Below are 20,621 nucleotides of genomic sequence, written 5' to 3'. Positions count from 1 at the left end.
AATTAAATAGATCACAGATGCACCCATAAAACGAGATATACTTTCAAAAGATTGTTACAGGAACATGTGTATAAAAAGATCAATCGTCGTCTGTACACCACACAAACACGTTCTATACAAATTACAAACAGAAGGAAATAGACTTGGAAAGCGAAGACAGTTTAAGTCCCTTGGTCGTTGAGAAGTCAGAAGTGGTTCTAGTGAAACCCTCAAAGCCAACACCTGATGTCTCTCTGTCTCTGTCCACCCTCGACAATGATCCTATGGTGGAAAGCATCGTCCAAACCATATGCGTATTTGCCCCTGAGCCCTACCTTGAAGATCAAGCCAACCACGATCTGGCTTATCTTCTACAGCATGCCCTCTCTCATGCCCTTGTCTATTACTACCCTTTTGCCGGAAAACTTCACCGGAAATCCGACGACAATAGACTTCAGCTTAATTGCAAACCCGGAGATGGAGTCCCCTTTATAAGGGCAACGGCTGCATGTACCCTCTCTTCTCTCAATTACTTGGATAGTGCTGGTGACGAAGCTTACCAACTTGTGCCTTGTTACGAACCTGTGAAAGGTTGTGAAGGATATGACCCTCTGGCTCTACAAGTCACCAAGTTTGCCTGTGGAGGAATCACTATTGGAATGGCTCACTCCCATTCCGTCGCTGACGGTGTTGGAGCGGCTCAGTTTTTCCGAGCGATGATCGAGCTTGCCTCTGGAAAGACTCAACCCAGCGTCATTCCCGTATGGGAGAGGGAAAGGCAATTTTAATGGTATGCATTCAACATATACACTTTTGTAGTATTACATGTTCAAAACCAATTTCTGAGTGTTTTCTTTTCATGTATTTTATTTTTCATCTTTTTAAAAATTAAACACTTTTTGTTATTCTCATCTTTTTTTTATTTAAAACAATCAATATTTGGAAAATATCTTTAGTTATATGTAATATTACTTAAAATGTCATTAATAATTAATCAAATGTTAAACTTTTATTAATAATTATGAAAAATAATATTACACTAATAAATATGTACCAAACAAACAAATTAAATATTTTTCAAATAATCTAAAAGAATCAGAACAACCTTTTTTGGTCAACTAGACCAACTTTTTTAAAAAATTGTTTTTATTAATAGGAGGCTAATTATGTTCCATGTTGACCAATTAATGAAAAAGTCATTCAAAATATCTCTATTTTGCCCATTTTGTGTTAAAAATTCTAATAATTTTTGAAGAAAACTGTGAAAATATATAACTAAATTATATGGATTAAATAATAAAAAAAAATAAATTAACGGGTTACTCAATCCTTATATTCATAAAAGTGAAATTACATTCATTCAAATTAAAAATTCATATAAAATAAAAATATTATATACAATAACAGGCTACAATCAATCAATTTAAATAAATAAGTTTCATAAATGACTTTTTCAAAAAACAATTACTCATTTTTAAAAGGAGAAATTGGCTAGTAAGGCCATATTTAGATCATGTTTGTCCTTTTATACCTTTTACTTTATAATTTTGTCCCATTATACCTTTGATTATCTTTAATATGAAATTAACCTTATAATCCTCTAATATAATATCTGATAATTATTTTCATTAAAATATTAATTACATTATACATAGCATCAAAATTTTAACAAAATAGCAACTATACAATTTTATAATAATTATATACTATTTTAAACAAAAATGCTAAGATAAGTTTAAATAAAATCAGTTACAATTATTTCCTAAATTTTCATATTTTTTAAAAAAAAATCAAAAATATAAAATATAAGGGTAATTGTGTCCATTAATAAACAAACGTATAATTTAGAGTTTGTTTTGTTTGTGTTTGGCTCTCATGATTATGAAATTACAAATAAATTTGATAATTTCCTGTGATATAGGAGATATAGGAGGCGTCGTCGATTTTCCGGAGGCTGGCTCTTTTATTGCAACTTCCGCGAATACATTGACTGGCGACATGGCCCGTGAGATCCTGAACATTACGTCCGAAGATATATCATGAAACTCAAGAAAACAATAGCAAATGACGAGCAAATTACAAATGAGAATGAGGAGAAGGTTGTGGTCACAACTTTAGAGATTATTGCGGCCCAAGTCTGGAGAGCACGATGCCGAGTCCTGAATATGAGTCCAGATGAGGCGGTTGTTTTGGGTATGGCCATTGGCATCCGCAGCTTTATAGAGCCTCCATTACTAGAAGGTTACTATGGCAATGCCTTGATCAGCGGCTCTGTAGGAATGACAGCAAACGAGCTGACCAAATCTTCGTTGTCTCGTGTCGTGAGGCTCATAAAAGACATGAAGAGAGCGGCGCTAGACAAGCGATACGTCTTTGGGAAACTTTGCGAGATTGAGAGAAGGCTGAAAGAGATGTCATCTACTATAGGCATCAGCAAAGGGGTTTTGACCGTCACGGATTGGCGGCAAATTAGTCTACAGTACAATGGTTGGGGAGGTTTAGTGAACATTATACCTTTGGTTCCGATGACAGTGGATCTCTGTGTTTTATTGCCGGCGTCAAAGGCGGACCCAGGGATGAGCGGTGGCGTTAGAGTGCTGGTAACGCTTCCTAGGGATGTGATGGCCGAGTTCAAGGAAGAGATCAAGCTTTCTACGAAATAAACGATGAGGTCTTGCTTAACTTGATAATTGTGTCCATGATTCTTGATTATCTGTCTTTATTTTGAACAACTATGTACTAAAATATATGTGTATTGCTTGAATTGTTTTTACCTTCGTTTTGGTGTCCTCAAATTTGAAAATTTTATGTTGAAATTATTTGGAATATTTAAATCAAACGAAATCCTCTTGGTTTGACTTCCACTTAGAAGAGATTCTCTATGAACCCAGACGTATGACCCCAAAACTCATCGACGGAAATTAATTTCAGGTTACATAAGGTCATTGATACCATCACTCATAGCCCAACTCACTCGTCTCCTCTTCCCCTCCAGCGGGGAAAACACCCATGGATTTCTGCCCTTGTAGGGAAATCTTCTCAATTCCGAACCTACAAAACAAACACCAAAATGATTAATGGAGTTGCTTTGGTGACTATCCCTGAAGAAGTTTTGAATCATTCTCACCCATTATGGATAAACTATGTTGTGGGATTCTGCATTGGAGACACACACCTTATATCGGTAAAGTCCATGCGACAATTAATCGAATTTGGACATCGAGAGGTCGCAACCGGCCCGATAGAGGTTCAAAGATTGATCCACAGTGACGGCTTCAACGGTACACCGTCGTCAAACCAGTATGCAACTGTATTTTGGACACCCCCAGTTGTAGGAAGACGGGGATAATTCGAGCTGCTTTCACTATTAGACACAAAGTGTCCCACATTGTTAGTTGGAAGGGATCCTAAGCAATATATAAGATAGATGGGTCACTCATCTTATCACCAATTGATTTTAGGTTGGAAGCCCGTAATATTCACCACTAATCAATTAGTGGAGGAGGTTCCGGCCGCCTTGTCTTTCTTTCCCACGCTCTTATACTCTATTTGCTTAGATCTGAAAGTCTCTCTTGTAATTTCCCTGTAACCTAGCCAACATCGTTTCTCTGGTATACCGGAGATTTGCCCTCTACGGAAGTTAATGAAATTTTTTTTTTTTTTAAAGATCCTAAAACGGTGCTATTTCGTAGTGAAGATGCAAGTGCTATGTCGAGAGTCTTGAAACGGCACTTCTGGCATTAGAGCCAGCCCTAGACCCAAGCGAATGAAGCATCGGCTTCTGACCACCATTTTAATAAGTAAAAACCAGCCACAACTTTTGCAAAACCCTGTGTGTGGTCTAGTGGCGTGTTGTTTACCATCACTGTTTAGGAAGCTGGGTTCGAAGCCAGTCAAGTGCATAATTAATTTTTATGTGAAAGTATCAGTTCGCGAAGTATTACATGAGGTAGTACAGACGTGTGTCATGAAGATGGAGTTGAATGATGAATGTGGTCTTGCTGAGCTTAGAAAAAGAAAGAGAATATGTGCTTAAAAAATATGGAAGTTTTCCCTAAAGCAAAAAAAAAAAAATTGTTTGAAGATGAAGTTTTCCAATAAAAAAAATGGAAAGTTGCATTAAGTATCTTTGGAAGACTTGAAGGAGACATCATCTCATATATCTTCGTACCAAAAAAACAAATCCACTATATCCTTCGGTAATTTCAATGTCCTTCATCATTTAATGAAAATATAGAAACCCTATTTTACCCTACTTACTTTTCGAATTATTATTTTGAAAAAATTTAAATTTCAAAATTCAAAATTTTACAAAATTTCAATTTTTTTTAATTTCAAATTTTAATTACCGACGTACAATTGGTCTGCTAGTTCTCTGAGGTAGTTATACTGAGTTCTACCAGTTCTACTGAGACAGTTGTACCAAGTTCTACCAATTCTACTGAGGTAGTTATACCGAGTTATACTAACTTTACTGAGGTAGTTGTACCGAGTTTTATTTAGTTAGTTGTACTGAGTTCTACTAATTTTACTGAGATAGTTATACTGAATTCTACTAATAATACTTACATAATTGTAATGAGTTCTACTAGTAATACCTACATAGTTCTACTGAATTCTACTGAATAAGTTATCCTTAGTTCTACTGATGTAGTTCTAACAAGTTAGTTTACTGAATTTAGATCTACAAATAAGATCAAAGGAACACAAAGTCAAATGCAAAAATTATAAACCCATGACTTAAATAGAATAAGAAATAGGCTTAAGTAAAGGAAAACCCAAAACTAAAAATAACAAAAAAAAACTAAATCAAAGAAAAAAACCCAGATTTCTTCATCATCATCGTTTCTGGTTCTGTCATCTTTGGTGTCAATTCAAGAATAAAAGATCCCAAAATAAAAACAACCCAAAATTCACTAAAAAAAGATAAAAAAAGGTAAAACCCTGATTAAAAAATACCAAGTATTTTTCTTAAGAACCCTAACTCAAAAATCCAGAACAAGCATGACCCTAAATCAAAGAAAATCCAAAATTATTTGCCAACACTGTGATTGCTCTTCTTGTTACCGTCGATTTGCATCTCGTTTATTCTCTATGAAGTTGAATGAAAAACCATAAAATTTTATGAATGAAGAAAGAGAGAAACGTAAAAGAAGGAAGGAAGAAGAAGAAAAGGATAAGAGCATCATTATCCCATATACCCATTTTAGGGGCTCTTAGTTATTCTTTAATACTTTTAAGTAGGAAAAATGAGTTTAAGAGACTTAGTTAAGAGACTTAGTTAAAAGCATCATTATCCCAAAAACTCTTTTAGGATCCCTTAACAACCTACATTGATAAGCTCTACCATGAAACAACACCTATCTAGTTCATGCTTGTCAAAAAAAAAATGAATATTAAGAAAGCTTCTTTGGTCTCATCAAGATGTGTTTGTCACTTACCAATTGACCTCTTTTTGGTTCTGAGTTTGTGAAAAGACCAACAAGATACAGCTGCTGGAAACCCGTCAGCCACGGCTCATATCTGCTTGTCCTGCACCCATTGAAGTTGTCATCCACAACTCGACCATTGCTCACTCTCTTACTGCAACATCCATGAGTGTTTACAAAGTATATTGGTTAAGTTACGCAAGAATACAGAACAAATAAAACAAGTATGTGAATTATCTGAGACAAAGCAGCACACACAAGTAAAAGCCAAATACTTTCAATCATGTTCATCATCTTATCAAACAATCCAAGAACCAAACCTATTACTAACTTCACTCATACTCAAAACAACATTTGCTCATTCTAAAGAAATCGATGAACATAGTAAAAAAAGGAAACTTCAAAGAATTCAAATCAACACAAAGGAAAATTCCTATTGATTTACAAAGCAGTATGAAACATCACTCAAACGCCGTACCTTGAATGGTATCTACAAGTTCCTTGACCTGAAAACACACACACACACTGAATGATGATTCCAAAGTCTCAAATTTTAACCAAAAAAAGACCTTTCTTACTGGGATTGATGGAAGTGAGAGCAGCGTTGTTGTTGAAACTACAAGCCTCGTCAGCGAGTCCGTTCTTCAAGTAGTTGTTGTTGAAAACATACGAGGCCATCTTCTGGATATCCGTCGGGAGTTACAAGCTCCACCGCTGAATCTGACTGGAGTGGGAAGCTGAAGCTAGAGAAGCGTTACCAAGACGTAGCATGTGGGCCTTAATTATAACGAAGAAGGAAGAGATCTTTTTGTTAGATCTCATCATTCAAAATTTGAGAATTAATCGCTGCAGAAGAGAATCAGATTCATCATTCAAAATCTGAGAATTACAGAGGAAGGAGAGACGAAATCAACTCACATGGTCTGGTTTGGGCTTGTGGTGAATGGTTCCGACGATGATCAACTTCTCTTGCGTTTCAAATCTATACCAAAAGGAACGCAAGCTCAGTATAGAGATAGTAAAACGAAATTGAGGATTGATGATACCGGCGATGATTCACACTGCCAAAAGAACAAAGGAGAGAGGAGAGAGAGAATGACGAGTGTCCCATAAGAGACAGTTTCTTCCTCATCTTAATTAAGCGACGGTTCTTCTACTAAAAGGTAATTTTCTTTTTTTTTTTAAATCACAATTAATTTAAGAAACCCCTTAAACAACCCCGATAATGATGCTCTAAGAAGTGAGGAGGCAGGGAGCGGGAGATAGAAAAAGAAATAAGTCTATAAGTATTAGGTTTAAGGGTATGTAAGTAATTATCTTAGTTTTTCGTATTAAATATAATTCAAAAAACAATTTTAAACGAAGGATATTTTAGAATGTGTTTTGAGATATAAGGACACTAGAGATGATTTCTCGACTTGAAGAGCAATTTGAAGACATGGAGATCAAATTCTGATCTTTTAAATAAGGAGGGACGTGCCTTATGAGAAAGCAAGATCTCTGAGAATAAAGAAAGAGGTTTCCCTTGTGTTTGTTACTGCTTGGTGTCGAAGCAGTGTCTGAAGTAGTTTGGGGTGGAGTCTGATGTTGACTTAGTTTGGTGGCGTCGATGTTGACGCTTTGTATGGTGAAGTTAGCCATTGTGTGGAGCTCTTGGTGAGCATGTTGTGTGTTGGAGTTGACGTACTCTTTTGGTGTCACTGGTGTGTGTTGGTGCTGATGTACTTGGTGAAGTACTTCCGAGATGTGGAAGATTGAAACCTAAAGTCAGAGGAAGTTTAGCACATGTGGTTTTATTGTGGTGTTCAGTGAAGATTGCAGCTGCAGAAGATAGTGAGCTCCGGTACGCTGGATGGTGATCTATGCATGCGTGCTTGATTCCTATTCTTCATAGAATAGTTAGAAAAGGGTGGTAGACACAAGTGTGTGTTGTAGCATATAGCAATTTTAGGTTATTTCTTATTCTAAGTCAATGAAATCTGGACGAGGTTCCTGGGACGTAGAAAACGAATCCCATTAACAAATTTTGTGTGTTGTACTTTATGCACTTGTTTTACATCGCCTCATCTGCACTAACAAAACCAGATTTATCATAAACTAGTATTGAGTCCATGCTTCACATGGTGACATTTTTCCTTAAATTTCAGCTTTGTATGACTAAAAATGTTATGTATAAAATAACATCAACTTATGAAGGAGATGTGTTTATCGAGAGCAAAAATTTCAGACATTAAGAATATATAAAATCATTGGTGAATTTGATTGTATCTCTTCCTATTATTCCTTTCAGTCATGAAAATGCAGTAAAGTTGAAAAGGTAGTTTTTTTTATCATTGTGTACTAATATATCAAACACCTAAAAGAAAACATTGTGTATTGCAAAAATTGCAATGATATAAATATTAACCTGTTAGTATATATCTCTGTTAATCCTTCTAGACTTTAATCAACTTTCCCATGGCATAGTCATTTTAGTGACTTGTGACCATCTCGCCCCTACAATCATACATTAACCACATATATTAAGCATTTGATTACTTAATATCTGAAGCATTAAAAAGTATCACCATTTACCATAGTGTATGAAAGGATGTTTTCAATCTATATTTTGATGTAAAACCTATTGTACAATAAGAAAACAACTTCAACAACAACATGATCGTTTGGTGGTGAATAAATGGAAGTGCATTTACCTTTTATCAAAGCCGTTTTTCTTTCTCTTTTTTCGTCCTAGACTCTTTTTCTTTGAGTCGAATCTCCACCAATTCGGATCCACCATACCACTCTTTCTCAAACCTTCTTAACCCTAAACCAGTTCGTGTGCTCCGCTAAAGCTAATGAAACTGTACGAAGAAGAGAGATAGCTCTGGGAAATATGGTTTATTGATATTTGTTTTTTTTTTTACAAATCAATTTTAGCACTAACTCAGGACACATTCCATACTACCACAGGTCCTTCATGTTCTGTTTTTGATCAATTAGGAGTCTATCTGATATTTGTTTATCCAATGGGAAATATATAAAAACATGGAAAAGAAAAAAATAGTGGGCAACAAAGAAGGATAGTGGGTTATAGATTGCGTTGAAATACTATTATACGGCTCAAGTTTTTTTTAAAGCATTATCTCTTATTTAATTGATTTTTTAAAAGAAAATTGTAAAGCATTTTCCATATGTCACTATTTGATTCGCCAGGTGACTTGCAATTTATTATATAAGGGATGCCAATGGGGAGCGGTCCCAGGTAAGAATAGGTGTGGCACAGGCCCCACACTGATTTTTTATTTTTTTTCTTTAGTAATTAATAAAAATTTATTTATGCATCCCTAATATATATACAAATTTAACTTTGCGTCCCATACTAAAAAAAGTTCTCGGTCCGCCCCTGATGCCAATATGGGTCGATCTAGAAGGACCGCCAGATCATCTATTTTCGGAACTTAGTCTGAGATTCTTGACCCTAACACTTTGTAATGTCTCAGGTTGGATATTGCCTGAATTCTTGTTGTTGCAAAACTGAAAAAGCCATTATCTAACACAATAGATCTACGAACATAGGAGGAAACTCTGATTCAAGTGTTTTACCCTTGGCTATTCTCACAATGCAATACTTTCAAACCCGAAAAATTGAATCATTTACAAGAATGAACCAGAAATGTTAGAGAGAACATTTCCTCGTACACTGTGCCAACTTAAACAACAATATGTTAAAACAAACTTCCTATGCTTCTTCCGGGATAGGAAATAAAGTGATTTCTATCCAAACAAGAATTATTCGTACAAATGTTATTTCATATGTTTTTTACGAGAAATACTAGAAATTGTACGAAACAATCCATAGAAAACCAATCCACCACGGTTAAATTAATAAAACCACGAACACATAGTAACAACTATCTTGATGAATGAATAAAGCTTCTTGAAGAAATCAAGGGCGAACAATATTACTAATGAAAGGGATAAGATATAATAACCAACGCGTTATATTGAGATTTTGCTTCCAAAAGAGACGATTTAACACCAGTCGATATGTTCTTCAACAATTACAAACCAAATTAGAAAAAAACAACCAGATCTAGACCCCTAAAACACACAACTTTCAATTCAAGAGCTAGTAAACTTAGTCACGGCCTTGGTTCCTTCGGAGACGGCGTGCTTAGCGAGCTCACCGGGGAGAACGAGCCTCACGGCGGTCTGGATCTCGCGGGAGGTAATCGTGGGCTTCTTGTTGTACCTAGCGAGCTTCGAGGCCTCCTGGGCGAGCTTCTCGAAGATGTCGTTGATGAAGCTGTTCATGATCCCCATGGCCTTGCTCGAGATCCCGATGTCCGGGTGGACCTGCTTCAGCACCTTGAAGATGTAGATCTTGTACGTCTCGATGCTCTTCTTGCTCCTCTTCTTCTTCTTGTCCGTCGCCCCGATGGCTTCCTTCGGCAGCTTCTTCCCCGCCTTGGGTTTCTTCTCCGCCGGGGCCTTCTCGGCTACCTCCTCCGCCGGCTTCTCTGCCGCGGGGGCTGCGGCGGCGGCGGGCTTCTTCTCTGCGGGTTTCTTTCCTGCCTTTGGTGCCATTTTTCTCGGGAAGCGAAGAGAGGGGATTTAGGTTTTTGCGATGGAGAGTTCTGAGGCGTCTGGAGATGTTAAGAAGGAAGAAGAAACGCGTTCTATTGGATAGAGATCAACTCGTGAGGATCGGTGACGTGGGACTGTTGTGTCCGTTTGATGGAAGGTGATAAAATATTATTAATCAACGGCTGTAAGGCGATGTTGGATAAGTGTTTTTCTTGGATTGCTGACGTGGAATCGCCGTTTTTTTTTTAATCTTTAAGTGATTCATAAAGAAAGTAAAACTTTGGGCGGTTATTCTAGTTGATGGTAAAAACCTAACGAGTAACAACATTAATAGCAATGTTCTTAACCGAAACGTTTCCGAGTGAACCGTGGATTAATTTATCAATGATCCATTCGTAACTAGTGTTTTTCTTGTTCTCGTAATCTCGTGTTCCAGAATTCTAAATATTAATTTTATTTGCTCAAATTTTTAACACAAATCTTCATATTTTAAGAAATTTGATTTTGAACCCAATTGAAAAAGAAATTTCTATCTATAAGGGATCCATATTGAATAACTATGTGGAGGAAAGAAGAGAAATAGGTTGCATAGGACATGTCACTTTCATTTTTAACTCGACTCCAAAATCTCAGTTTCTTCACTGCATTTGCTCCACCCGGATAAAGAAAACGAAAATATGCAACAAAGTAACATTAGGAAAGAATCAATTATCCTGATTTTGGATATATTTGTTATTCGATATGTTTCGTTTGAAACTACTTGGATATTCTGTGTTACAGAATCCAATTTTTTTTTTTTTCTAACCGGATATCCAATTTACTTCGTATAAATAAAATAAAAATAAAAATAAAAAATCTAATAAAATCCAGAAATAATATAAAATAGTAATATTTATATTTGTATCATCTTAATTTGTTTGACTTGTACATTTTAATATAGGAAATCTCCGGTCCTATCTCTTATTATTGTTTGATTAATCTTCAAATGGAGTTACCGGTTTTAGGTTTTAGCAGTTGACACAACTTCGGTTAGTTGCCGTTACGACGTCTTACTAAGTCTTAATCTTCGGTTATGACTTCGTTCGGAATCCAAGTACTCGACCAAGAAATGCATAAAGGATTGTTCGTCGCAAACCATACGACTAACTAATATAACAATTAATCGTCTATACGGTTGATTTTAGAGTATCCAAACTCGACCACGACATGCATAAAGGACTTCGACTTTTCTATTTTTGATAGAATATTACACGTTGAACATTAGTGGAGGCTGTTGTAAATTAATCTGAATCACCAATTCAACCAGCAGTTCATCTTACAAGCATGATTCCTTGTATGAACACTTTAGGCCGGGAAACTAAAGACAAACTTATACATCATTGTCATCTTCACAACAAAACAAACCAAATCATTTTTCTAAAACCAAATCACCGCTAAATATGATTCATTGCTTCCAACCATTAATTAGTTGCATAAGCCCCATCGTTGTTTCATAGTGACAATGGTGAAAATGATAGTTCTGAAAATCTGTTGAAGACTATTCAGTTTAAAATTATATATCGGAGTAATTTGATCAAAAAAATTATAGTTATTATAGATTGATTCTAAAACTTTTCTTGACAAACTTTAAAAGTCATTTTCTACTTTGGGCTTCTCTTATTAATTTGAATTGTTGTTACTTCGTCGATTCTGTTTGATGGTTTTTTTTTAAATGTCAAACAGCTAATTAATTCCATTATCCACATACCACATGTGGTTTTAAATATTTTGGTAAAGTTATATGTTGTAAATTAATCAAATTGATAGTCTCTAAACAGCTTTGTTTGATCACCAGGTAACTAATAGGAGATCGTAGCCTATATATTCCTGGCTAGCTAGGATGGTTGCCATCTTAATATTACTTATTAAGTACTTACCCTGAAACTTGGTTCTCTCTTAAAATGTACAAGAAAGTACTACACTTCTACAAAATTCCAATAGGTCCAATCATTGCAACAAAGTGGTATCGATGCATTTCATCCCATGAATATTCATCCCTGTATCCTACTAACTGGAATATGCAACCTCTATATAAATTATGCGTTGGATAGATAACAAGAAAAGCATGTCTAGCAAAAATCAATCTTCTACATGACTATTACCACTAAACTACAAACACTTGCTTATTCTTTATCATATCTTTCGTTCCACGCAAACATTTATCACCATCGACTCGTTTTAGTTGAGATTTATTTTATCTGGATACTTTGATTCTCCATGACAATGATATGAATTTTGAAATACTAATCAGTCAATTTCTTTAAACCAAAAAGTCATAGCGTTAACGAAAAAAATTATTGAAATTTCTAGTACTGTACATGACTTTTCTTTTGTTCCAATAGCTTTTAGCAGATTTTTGGTAAGTGGAGTACGATAAATACCAAGCGTTAAAACAGAACTAAATGTCCTATGTATAGACAAATAACAAAACTGAGATGTTCAATTTATAGACAAATAACAAAACCAAGATGCACTTCTGCTTATAGAAAAATCCTTTTTGATTTGTTTATAGAACCCACCTATTTATAATGATTTAGTGGTGACAAACTTATTCTGGAATTAGAGACTTGGATTTCAGTTTTTCCAGAGTCGATTTCAAAATTGGTTGATCACTGACAAAAATAGATCTTTGTCAGTGGAAGTTTAACTACTAACAAAACAATAAGACTATAACTCTATTATCTAACGATCTAAACCTGCCGTGTTTTCTTACAAAAACATCCTAACATATTTTCATTCCCACGTATTTGACGAGACCCCAAAATAATTCAACAAAAAGATTTAGTAGACCTATATATTAGTTCTTTATTGTAATAATTCGACAATATATAGATAAGATGTATATATGTCTATAAATAACAGTACCATGTGTTAAAAAAAAAAATAACAGTACCATAAAGTTCTTCATACAAAACTACTGGAGTCCTAAAATAAAATAAAATAACCTCTCTCTACACAAGTATAAACCCACAAAAGAAGAAAAAGTAAAAAGATCAGAAAATCACAACCTCCCAAGCTCCAGCTTCAAATCATCATTCTCTCCCGGCGTCAAGTTCAAATCCATACATAAGACCCTCTTTCCATTACCGCCGCCGGATTTCTTCATAGTCACCGGCGCTGGTGCCAAGCTTCGGCTACCTCCTCCTCCTCTATGCTTCCGCATGTGACCACCCAAGGCTTGCCCTACGGCGAACTCGGCACCGCATATAGGACACTCGTGTTTCACCGGTTTGACTCTCTTGGGAGAAGGAGTTGCATGGCCTTCAAGGGCAGCCGATCTGCGGTGGCTTGCTCGGTGGCCTCCCAAGGCTTGGAACGACGGGAACTCCTTGTTGCACGTCTTGCACGCGAAAACGCGGCTTTTGGTGTCGTGTTGGTGAGCCTTTGATAGATAAATCAAGCAGCTTGCCATCTTGTTGATCATCTCTATCTCTCTTTCCTTTTCCATTTGATTTGATTTGGTTTCTCGAAAAAAAAAACACTTTTTGTGTGTGTGCTTTGGTTGAGAAATGAAAAAACGAAACGAAGAGTTCGTTGAATTATAGATTTACGATCGTGTTTATATAAGCTGAAACTAAGCTTAGCTTCTTGCATTGACCTTTGTATCTGGTTTATTGAAATTATAGTTTTACCCTTTCCTATTGCTGAAAAAACATCGCCTCGTTGACTCTCACGGTTCAATAATAGTTTTGAGTTTGGTCTATATTAGGGGCAGGTATTACATCCCTGATATTTAATTTGATTTGTTGTATTTTTAGATTTGATCTAAGAAATCCTAATATAGGTAACTCTAATACCAAAACAAATTTTATTATCTAATATGTATATGTATGTGTGTGTATAAATAATTGTATAAATTTTATTACTGCAAGTTTTACAATAGTTTTATTCATTACATTAATTATTTAGGTATTAAATATTTAAAAGAAAAAATAATTTATAATGAAATATTAATTTTTACACTTATTGTAGCTTTTTATTTCCTGAGATTTATTTATAAGAAATATACAAGATATTCGGCTAAAACTACCAAAAATTCATCGAATATTTAAACACTAAATACCTACATAATGGTGGAGCAAATAAATTATAAAATTGAGATAACATATAACGGATTACAAATACCCAGATATCCGCTATACGTCTACTCTAATCAATGTACAAAATAGCAAAATACAATAATAACTGAGTATATTAATGTATGAAAACATGTCAACATGTTCAACGGCTTAGATATACATGCGAACAGAATCAATAAGGCCATGAGTTAGTTTATGACATTCACCAGTTGCTCATTTTGTTTCTTTAGCTAAACGCCAAAACGAGTAAAAAACTCAATCAGTCATCAAAGAACTAGCTAATACATAGCTGAATTCGAATTTTCATTAACCATTTTAATAAATATATCACTACAAGAAAACATTGGTATTCTGACGGACATTCCAACGGAAAATAAAATCCTCGGAATATCCCGAGGAATTTCTGAGGATATTCCGAAGAAACACAAAATTTGGTTTCCTCAGAATTTCCTCGGAATATACCGACGGAATTCCGAGGAAATATCAATCCGTCGGAATATTCTTATGGAATACCGAGGAAAAATGTATTCCTCGGAAAAAACCGATGGATTCCGAGGATATATTATAGCCGTTAGAGAGCCGTTGGAGAGCTGTTGGGGGATTTTAAAAATTCCGAAGAAATTCCAACGAACTAGCCGTTGGCGTCAGAATTCCGTCGGAATTTCTTCGGTTTGTCGGCAGGATTTCAACTATAAATACAAGCACCCCTCTTCCTCTTCATTCACTCCATATCTTCATCCTCCCTCTTACTCTCTTTACACACAAATTTGATTCATAAAAAACATGTCTTCTTCAAATTATTTTCGTTCTTGGATCGATCGACCTCATTTGGATCCGAACACGAGATTGCTTACGGAAGAATACCAACGAGGTATAACCGAATTCATGGGGTTAGTTCACCGACAACCAGAAGCAAAAACAAGTATGTTAAGATGTCCTTGCTCTAATTGTAAAAATAGAAAGATTATTAAAGAGTGAGATGTTTGGACTCATCTATATTTGAGTGGGTTTACACGAAGTTACAAAATTTGGTATCATCATGGGGAAACTGATTATGAACATGGTAGTACTAGCGAACCTCAGCCAGCGGTTAGATTAGAAGAACCAATTAGAACGGATGTAGATTATGGTGTAGGTACTGAGCAGATGGTAAATGATCATTTTAGAGGGGAAGATTTACCCAATGCAGAAGCTAGGAGATTTTATGATATCTTGGATGCTGGAAAGCAACCATTGTACGAAGGTTGCAGAGATGGTCATTCAACTTTATCATCTGCTACAAGATTGATGGGCATTAAAACAGATTATAATTTGGCTGAAGACTGTGTGGATGCGATTGCTGATTTTGTAAAAGGTATTCTACCCGAGGATAATATAGCTCCTGGTTCATACTACGAGGTTCAGAAACTCGTAGCTGGTCTTGGTTTATCGTATCAGGTAATAGATGTATGCAGCGACAACTGCATGATTTATTGGAGGGCGGATGAACAGCGGGTTACATGCAAATTTTGTGGGAAGCCTTGTTATAAAGACACGAGTGGAAGAGTTTCAGTGCCATATAAAAGGATGTGGTATTTGCCTTTGACGGAAAGGTTGCAGAGGTTGTATCTGTCTGAACGCACAGCGCAACTAATGAGATGGCATGCGGAGCACTCAACAGATGGTGAGATCAGACATCCTTCAGATGCAAAAGCGTGGAAGTATTTCCAATCAAAGTATCCCGACTTTGCGTATGAGAGAAGAAATCTCTACCTTGGATTATGTACTGATGGTTTCAGCCCGTTTGGCAAGAGTGGAAGACAATATTCTCTATGGCCAGTCATTCTTACACCATACAATCTACCCCCAAACTTGTGCTTGCGACGAGAGTTTTTGTTTCTCTCGATTCTCGTTCCCGGACCAGAGCATCCTAAGAGATCACTTGATGTGTTTCTTCAGCCACTAATATATGAGTTGCAACAACTATGGGCTCAAGGTGCTGAAACATACGATGTTTCGTGTAAAGAAAACTTTCAAATGCGGGCAGTACTAATGTGGACAATAAATGATTTTCCAGCATATGGTATGTTATCTGGATGGACAACGCATGGAAGGCTATCATGTCCATATTGTCAAGATAACACTGATGCTTTCCAACTAAAACACGGAAGGAAAACGTGTTGGTTTGAATGTCACAGGAGATTCCTACCACCTGATCATCCATATCGTAGGAGTAGGAATTTGTTTACGAAGAACAAGAGGGTGTTTGACAGTCCACCTCCGGAAATTTGTGGGAAAGATTTTAAGACACAACTAAGAGATTTTAGTGCAGAAAGGACGCCAGACGTCGGTGGACATGAGCGTTTTCCGGTAGATGCTGTTGGAGACCTACATAACTGGCACAAATAAAGTATTTTCTGGGATCTGCCATACTGGGAGGATCATCTGCTAAGGCATAATTTAGATGTCATGCATATCGAGAAGAACTTTTTTGACAATCTCATGAACACTATCCTTAATGTTCAAGGTAAAACAAAGGATAATTTGAAGTCAAGACTGGATTTAGTCGATATATGTGCTCGTTCAGAACTTCATGTTGATGATAATGGTATGGCTCATTTTTCCATATACCGACTTGATGCAGAGGGAAAAAATGCGTTATTTGATTGGATTTCAAACGATGTGGAATTTCCAGACGGTTACGCATCTAATTTGCGTAACTGTATCGACAGAAAGGAAGGAAAGTTTACTGGCTTGAAAAGCCACGATTGCCATGTAATGATGCAGCGCCTCCTTCCGTTTGCCTTCAAAGAACTATTACCACGAAATGTTCATGAAGCAATTGCAGGGATAAGTGGTTTCTTCCGCGATTTATGCACGAGATCAGTGACTCTTGAAGGTATTGAAAATTTGAAGACTAACATAGCCGTGATTCAGTGCAACCTTGAGAAGATATTTCCTCCCTCATTTTTTGATGTTATGGAGCATCTTGTTATTCACCTGGCAAAAGAATTGGAACTTGGTGGTCCTGTGCAGTATAGATGGATGTATCTGTATGAGCGGTATATGTTCCATTTGAAGAAGATGGTGAAAAATTTAAGTAGGGTGGAAGGTTCTATAGTCGCACAGATGATCAATGAAGAAACTTCAAACTTTGCCGAGTACTACTTTCCAGCAGAAGTTCAGACCAAAAACATAAGACCTGCTCGGCATGATGATAGAGGCGAACGGGCAACATATCATGTTACGGTTCCAGACATTTTCACAGACGTTGGACGACTTAGCGGAAAACCAAAGGACCGTCGACTTACTGAGTAGGAGCGCAGTAATTTGCAAACATATTTGCTCACCTACTGCGAAGATGTTCTTCAATATGAGAGGTAAATAAATTAGCTTACAAATTTTTATTTTAACAAGTTGAAATTTAAATCTTAATTATTTACATTATTGTCATCTTATGTATAGGATTTTCATTGCAGAAAAGCGGTTCGAATATAAATACGCCACAGAGGACGAACTAGAAGAAATGAAGCAAAGAGAATTTGCTAGATGGATGTTTACTTATGTGAGTGCTTTAAACAAATTAAAATATCATTTATCACATATTTATACTAATTCACATTTATTGATATAACATATATATGTGTTATTAATAGGTGTCTGCTGGTTTGGCCAGATGTGAAACATTTGACGATTGGATACGCGAGATGGTCGTTGGACCAAACTTTGTTGTGAAGTCATATTCGAGATTTTGTACTCGAGGATATGCATTCACAACTCAGAAGAGGAGACGTTCGAGTACGACTTATGATGCTGGCGTTTGTTCTGCATCAGGAGATGATGTATACTACGGACACATACATGAGATTTTGGAAATCAAGTATTTGAGCATGGTTGGATTGCGCTGTACTATTTTCTATTGTGATTGGCACGACAACACTCTAGATCGAGGTGTGAGAACATATGCATTTGGTGTTACATCAGTAAATTCGAGGCGAAAGCTGCAATATTATGATCCTTTCATTCTTGCTTCTCAGGCCGATCAGGTAATTAAATGTTAATTATTCAGAATGATTCATCATCATGTGTATTAATTTATAATTTTACTAATAATTTTTTAAATGTTACAGGTTTGTTATATCAAGTACCCCCGGGTAAGGAACAGAGATGATCCATGGGTTACTGTTACAAGACTCAACCCGAGAGGCCGAGTTCAGGGAAGTTCTGAGCTGGAAGACCCACTACATCCAAGCACATCCGGCAACTTAAGTGCAGCAGAAGATTTAGCTGGAGTTAGCCTTGTAGTCGATTTAACCGACTTCGGAGAGGAAGCCGTCGTTCACGTAGAGGATGAACCAGTGATTGGAGAGTTTCACCAAGATCCAGATTCAGATTCATCTGGTGATGATGACTCGGAAACAGACTAGCATCGACTTTTTTTTTTTTTAATAGAAATACCGAGGAAATTCCGAGAGAAGATAGGTTTTCCTCAGAATTTCCTCGGAATAGACCTTGTCGATTTAGGGATTTGATTATAGAGTCTTTTTCCTCGGAATATTCCGACGGAATTCCGAGGAAGATAAGGGTTTCCTCGGAATTTTCTCGGAATATTTCGAGGAAATTCTGAGGAACTAGGGGTTTTTAACCGAAAACAACGTTTTCCGGATTGAATAACACGTATATAACATTCATTAAGTGTCTTAACCAGATTATGAAGTCAAACTTTGGTGTTTTACCCAATAACAAACACTTTTACGATTGCATGAACGAAAACCACACAACATAAGAGAAACACTTATACACTTTAATAAACGGTAAACGGAATACTTACAATTATTTTTGAAATTTTGTTATTTCATGGTTTATGATCATCTATACATAGAATCCTCAACGGTATGCATTACAATTGTATAAGAAATGAAATACGGCAAAAAAATCGATGTTTTGAAACCCCAAACCCTTTTTCCTCGGAATTTTCTCGGAATACTTACAATTATTTTTGAAATTTTGTTATTTCATGGTTTATGATCAATGGTATGCATTACAATTGTATAAGAAATGAAATACGGTAAAAAAATTGATGTTTTGAAACCCCAAACCCTTTTTCCTCGGAATATTCCGACGGAATTCCGAGGAAGATAAGGGTTTCCTTGGAATTCACTCGGAATATTCCGAGGAAATTCCGAGGAACTAGGGGTTTTTAACCAAAAACAACGTTTTACGGATTGAATAACACGTATATAACCTTCATTAAGTGTTTTAACCAGATTATGAAGTCAAACTTTGGTGTTTTACCCAATAACAAACACTTTTACGATTGCATGAACGAAAACCACACAACATAAGAGAAACACTTATACACTTTAATAAACAGTAAAGGGAATACTTACAATTATTTTTGAAATTTTGTTATTTCATGGTTTATGATCATTTATACAAAGAATCCTCAATGGTATGCATTACAATTGTATAAGAAATGAAATACGGCAAAACAAATCGATGTTTTGAAACCCCAAACCCTGTTTCCTCGGAATATTTTCATTTAACCGGGTAAACCAAGCCGCCAAATATCTCGCGAAAATTGAATTAATGATTTCCGAGGAAATTCCGACGGAAATATTTAATCATTCCGAGGAAATTCCGACAGACATTTTCCGTCGGACGCCTCATTTTATTAGGTCGAACCAGATCTTCTTCCCCATTTCTCTCTTCATCTCCGCCGAAGCTCTCTTCCTCCCAGCCGTTTCCTCCCTTCTCTCTCGACGATTTCCGGCGAATCCGCCCTAATCCTCCTCAATTTCAGTCACTGCATCATGTATGAACCCTATCCCACTCTCTTAGGTTAGATTTGTTAGGTTTTTAAGTAGATTTGATGATTTGGAATGATATTTATAGATTTTTGTTAGGGTGAATGGTAGGATTGTGTAAAATCGAGTTTGATTATGGTATTCACTTGATTTGGAATTTTTTTTTTTTAGTTTTAATTAATTTTGTGGTTATAAAAATCTAATTGATAATTATGTATATATAATATGAAAACGTTTTTTGTAAATAAAATCTAATTTTTGCATTATAAAATCATTTATATATTTATTAAACATTTTTAATATCTATAAAACTTTTTTTGTGATTAAAAACTATTATTTGGGATTTAAAAATAAAATAAATATATATATATATATATATATATATAATATAAATTTATATATTTATTAAACATTTTTAATATTATTAAAACTATTTTTTGTAATTATTAAACTATTTTTTATTTATTAAAACTATTTTTTTGTAATTATTAAACTATTTTTTATTTATTAAAACTAATTTTTTGTAATTATTAAACTATTTATATTTTTGTGATTAAAAACTATTTTTTAAATATGTTTTTTTTATTTATTAAAATTATTAGAACTAATTTTTAAATATGTTTTTTCTAATTTACAGGTCTAATGATGATCAAACCCGGCCTCGACAGCGTCGTGGTCGTGGTGGTACGTGGAGCCAGTCTCGGGATTTCAGCCAGATTAAGGATTCCGCTTCGCCCCAC

General features: G+C 35.6%; 3 protein-coding genes and 1 pseudogene across 7 annotated transcripts; 1 reads left to right on the top strand and 3 right to left on the bottom strand.

Annotated features, from left to right (window-relative positions):
• Window positions 1-74: 74 nt before the first annotated feature.
• Window positions 75-2,793, top strand: LOC106377995 (annotated as a pseudogene).
• On the bottom strand, window positions 2,775-8,446 carry LOC106381110 (PLASMODESMATA CALLOSE-BINDING PROTEIN 5-like). Of its 5 annotated transcripts, none has more exons than XM_048754127.1 (7): window positions 8,102-8,400; window positions 7,816-7,904; window positions 6,327-7,475; window positions 5,987-6,254; window positions 5,887-5,914; window positions 5,421-5,562; window positions 2,775-3,030 (listed from the first exon to the last, which is right to left on the bottom strand). In XM_048754127.1, the coding sequence occupies exons 4-7, from the start codon at window positions 6,084-6,086 to the stop codon at window positions 3,019-3,021; spliced, it is 282 nt and encodes a 93-aa protein (XP_048610084.1). In that variant the 5' UTR covers window positions 6,087-6,254; window positions 6,327-7,475; window positions 7,816-7,904; window positions 8,102-8,400; the 3' UTR covers window positions 2,775-3,018. The 5 variants fall into 5 exon arrangements, with proteins under 5 accessions (XP_048610084.1, XP_048610085.1, XP_022557006.2 ...); XM_048754128.1 differs by having other exon boundaries at window positions 5,987-6,185; window positions 8,102-8,399; XM_022701285.2 differs by lacking the exon at window positions 2,775-3,030 and adding an exon at window positions 4,354-5,071 and having other exon boundaries at window positions 6,327-6,390; window positions 8,102-8,446.
• A 927-nt stretch (window positions 8,447-9,373) lies between these two features.
• On the bottom strand, window positions 9,374-10,250 carry LOC106446921 (histone H2B.3-like). Its single transcript, XM_048754125.1, has one exon. It carries the CDS (start codon window positions 9,975-9,977, stop codon window positions 9,513-9,515), a length of 465 nt encoding a protein of 154 aa, XP_048610082.1. The 5' UTR covers window positions 9,978-10,250; the 3' UTR covers window positions 9,374-9,512.
• Window positions 10,251-11,884: 1,634 nt separating this feature from the next.
• LOC106379359 (zinc finger protein ZAT12) lies at window positions 11,885-14,326 on the bottom strand. Its single transcript, XM_048754124.1, has one exon. The coding sequence runs from the start codon at window positions 13,462-13,464 to the stop codon at window positions 13,018-13,020; it is 447 nt and encodes a 148-aa protein (XP_048610081.1). The 5' UTR covers window positions 13,465-14,326; the 3' UTR covers window positions 11,885-13,017.
• Between the last annotated feature and the right edge of the window lie 6,295 nt (window positions 14,327-20,621).

The sequence above is a fragment of the Brassica napus genome, chromosome C4, assembly GCF_020379485.1.
Source record: "Brassica napus cultivar Da-Ae chromosome C4, Da-Ae, whole genome shotgun sequence".
Classification (NCBI taxonomy): Eukaryota; Viridiplantae; Streptophyta; class Magnoliopsida; order Brassicales; family Brassicaceae; genus Brassica; species Brassica napus.
This window is presented reverse-complemented; position numbering and strand designations above follow the sequence as displayed.

Coding starts and splice junctions, on each gene's coding strand:
- LOC106379359 (XM_048754124.1), bottom strand. CDS start 13,464: ATGGAAAAGGAAAGAGAGATAGAGATGATCAACAAGATGGCAAGCTGC.
- LOC106446921 (XM_048754125.1), bottom strand. CDS start 9,977: ATGGCACCAAAGGCAGGAAAGAAACCCGCAGAGAAGAAGCCCGCCGCC.
- LOC106381110 (XM_022701285.2), bottom strand. CDS start 6,086: ATGGCCTCGTATGTTTTCAACAACAACTACTTGAAGAACGGACTCGCT. Junction 5,915..5,986: donor TCTCACTTCCATCAATCCCA/GTAAGAAAGGTC, acceptor GTGTGTTTTCAG/GTCAAGGAACTTGTAGATAC. Junction 5,072..5,420: donor AACCAAAAAGAGGTCAATTG/GTAAGTGACAAA, acceptor TCAACTTCATAG/AGAATAAACGAGATGCAAAT.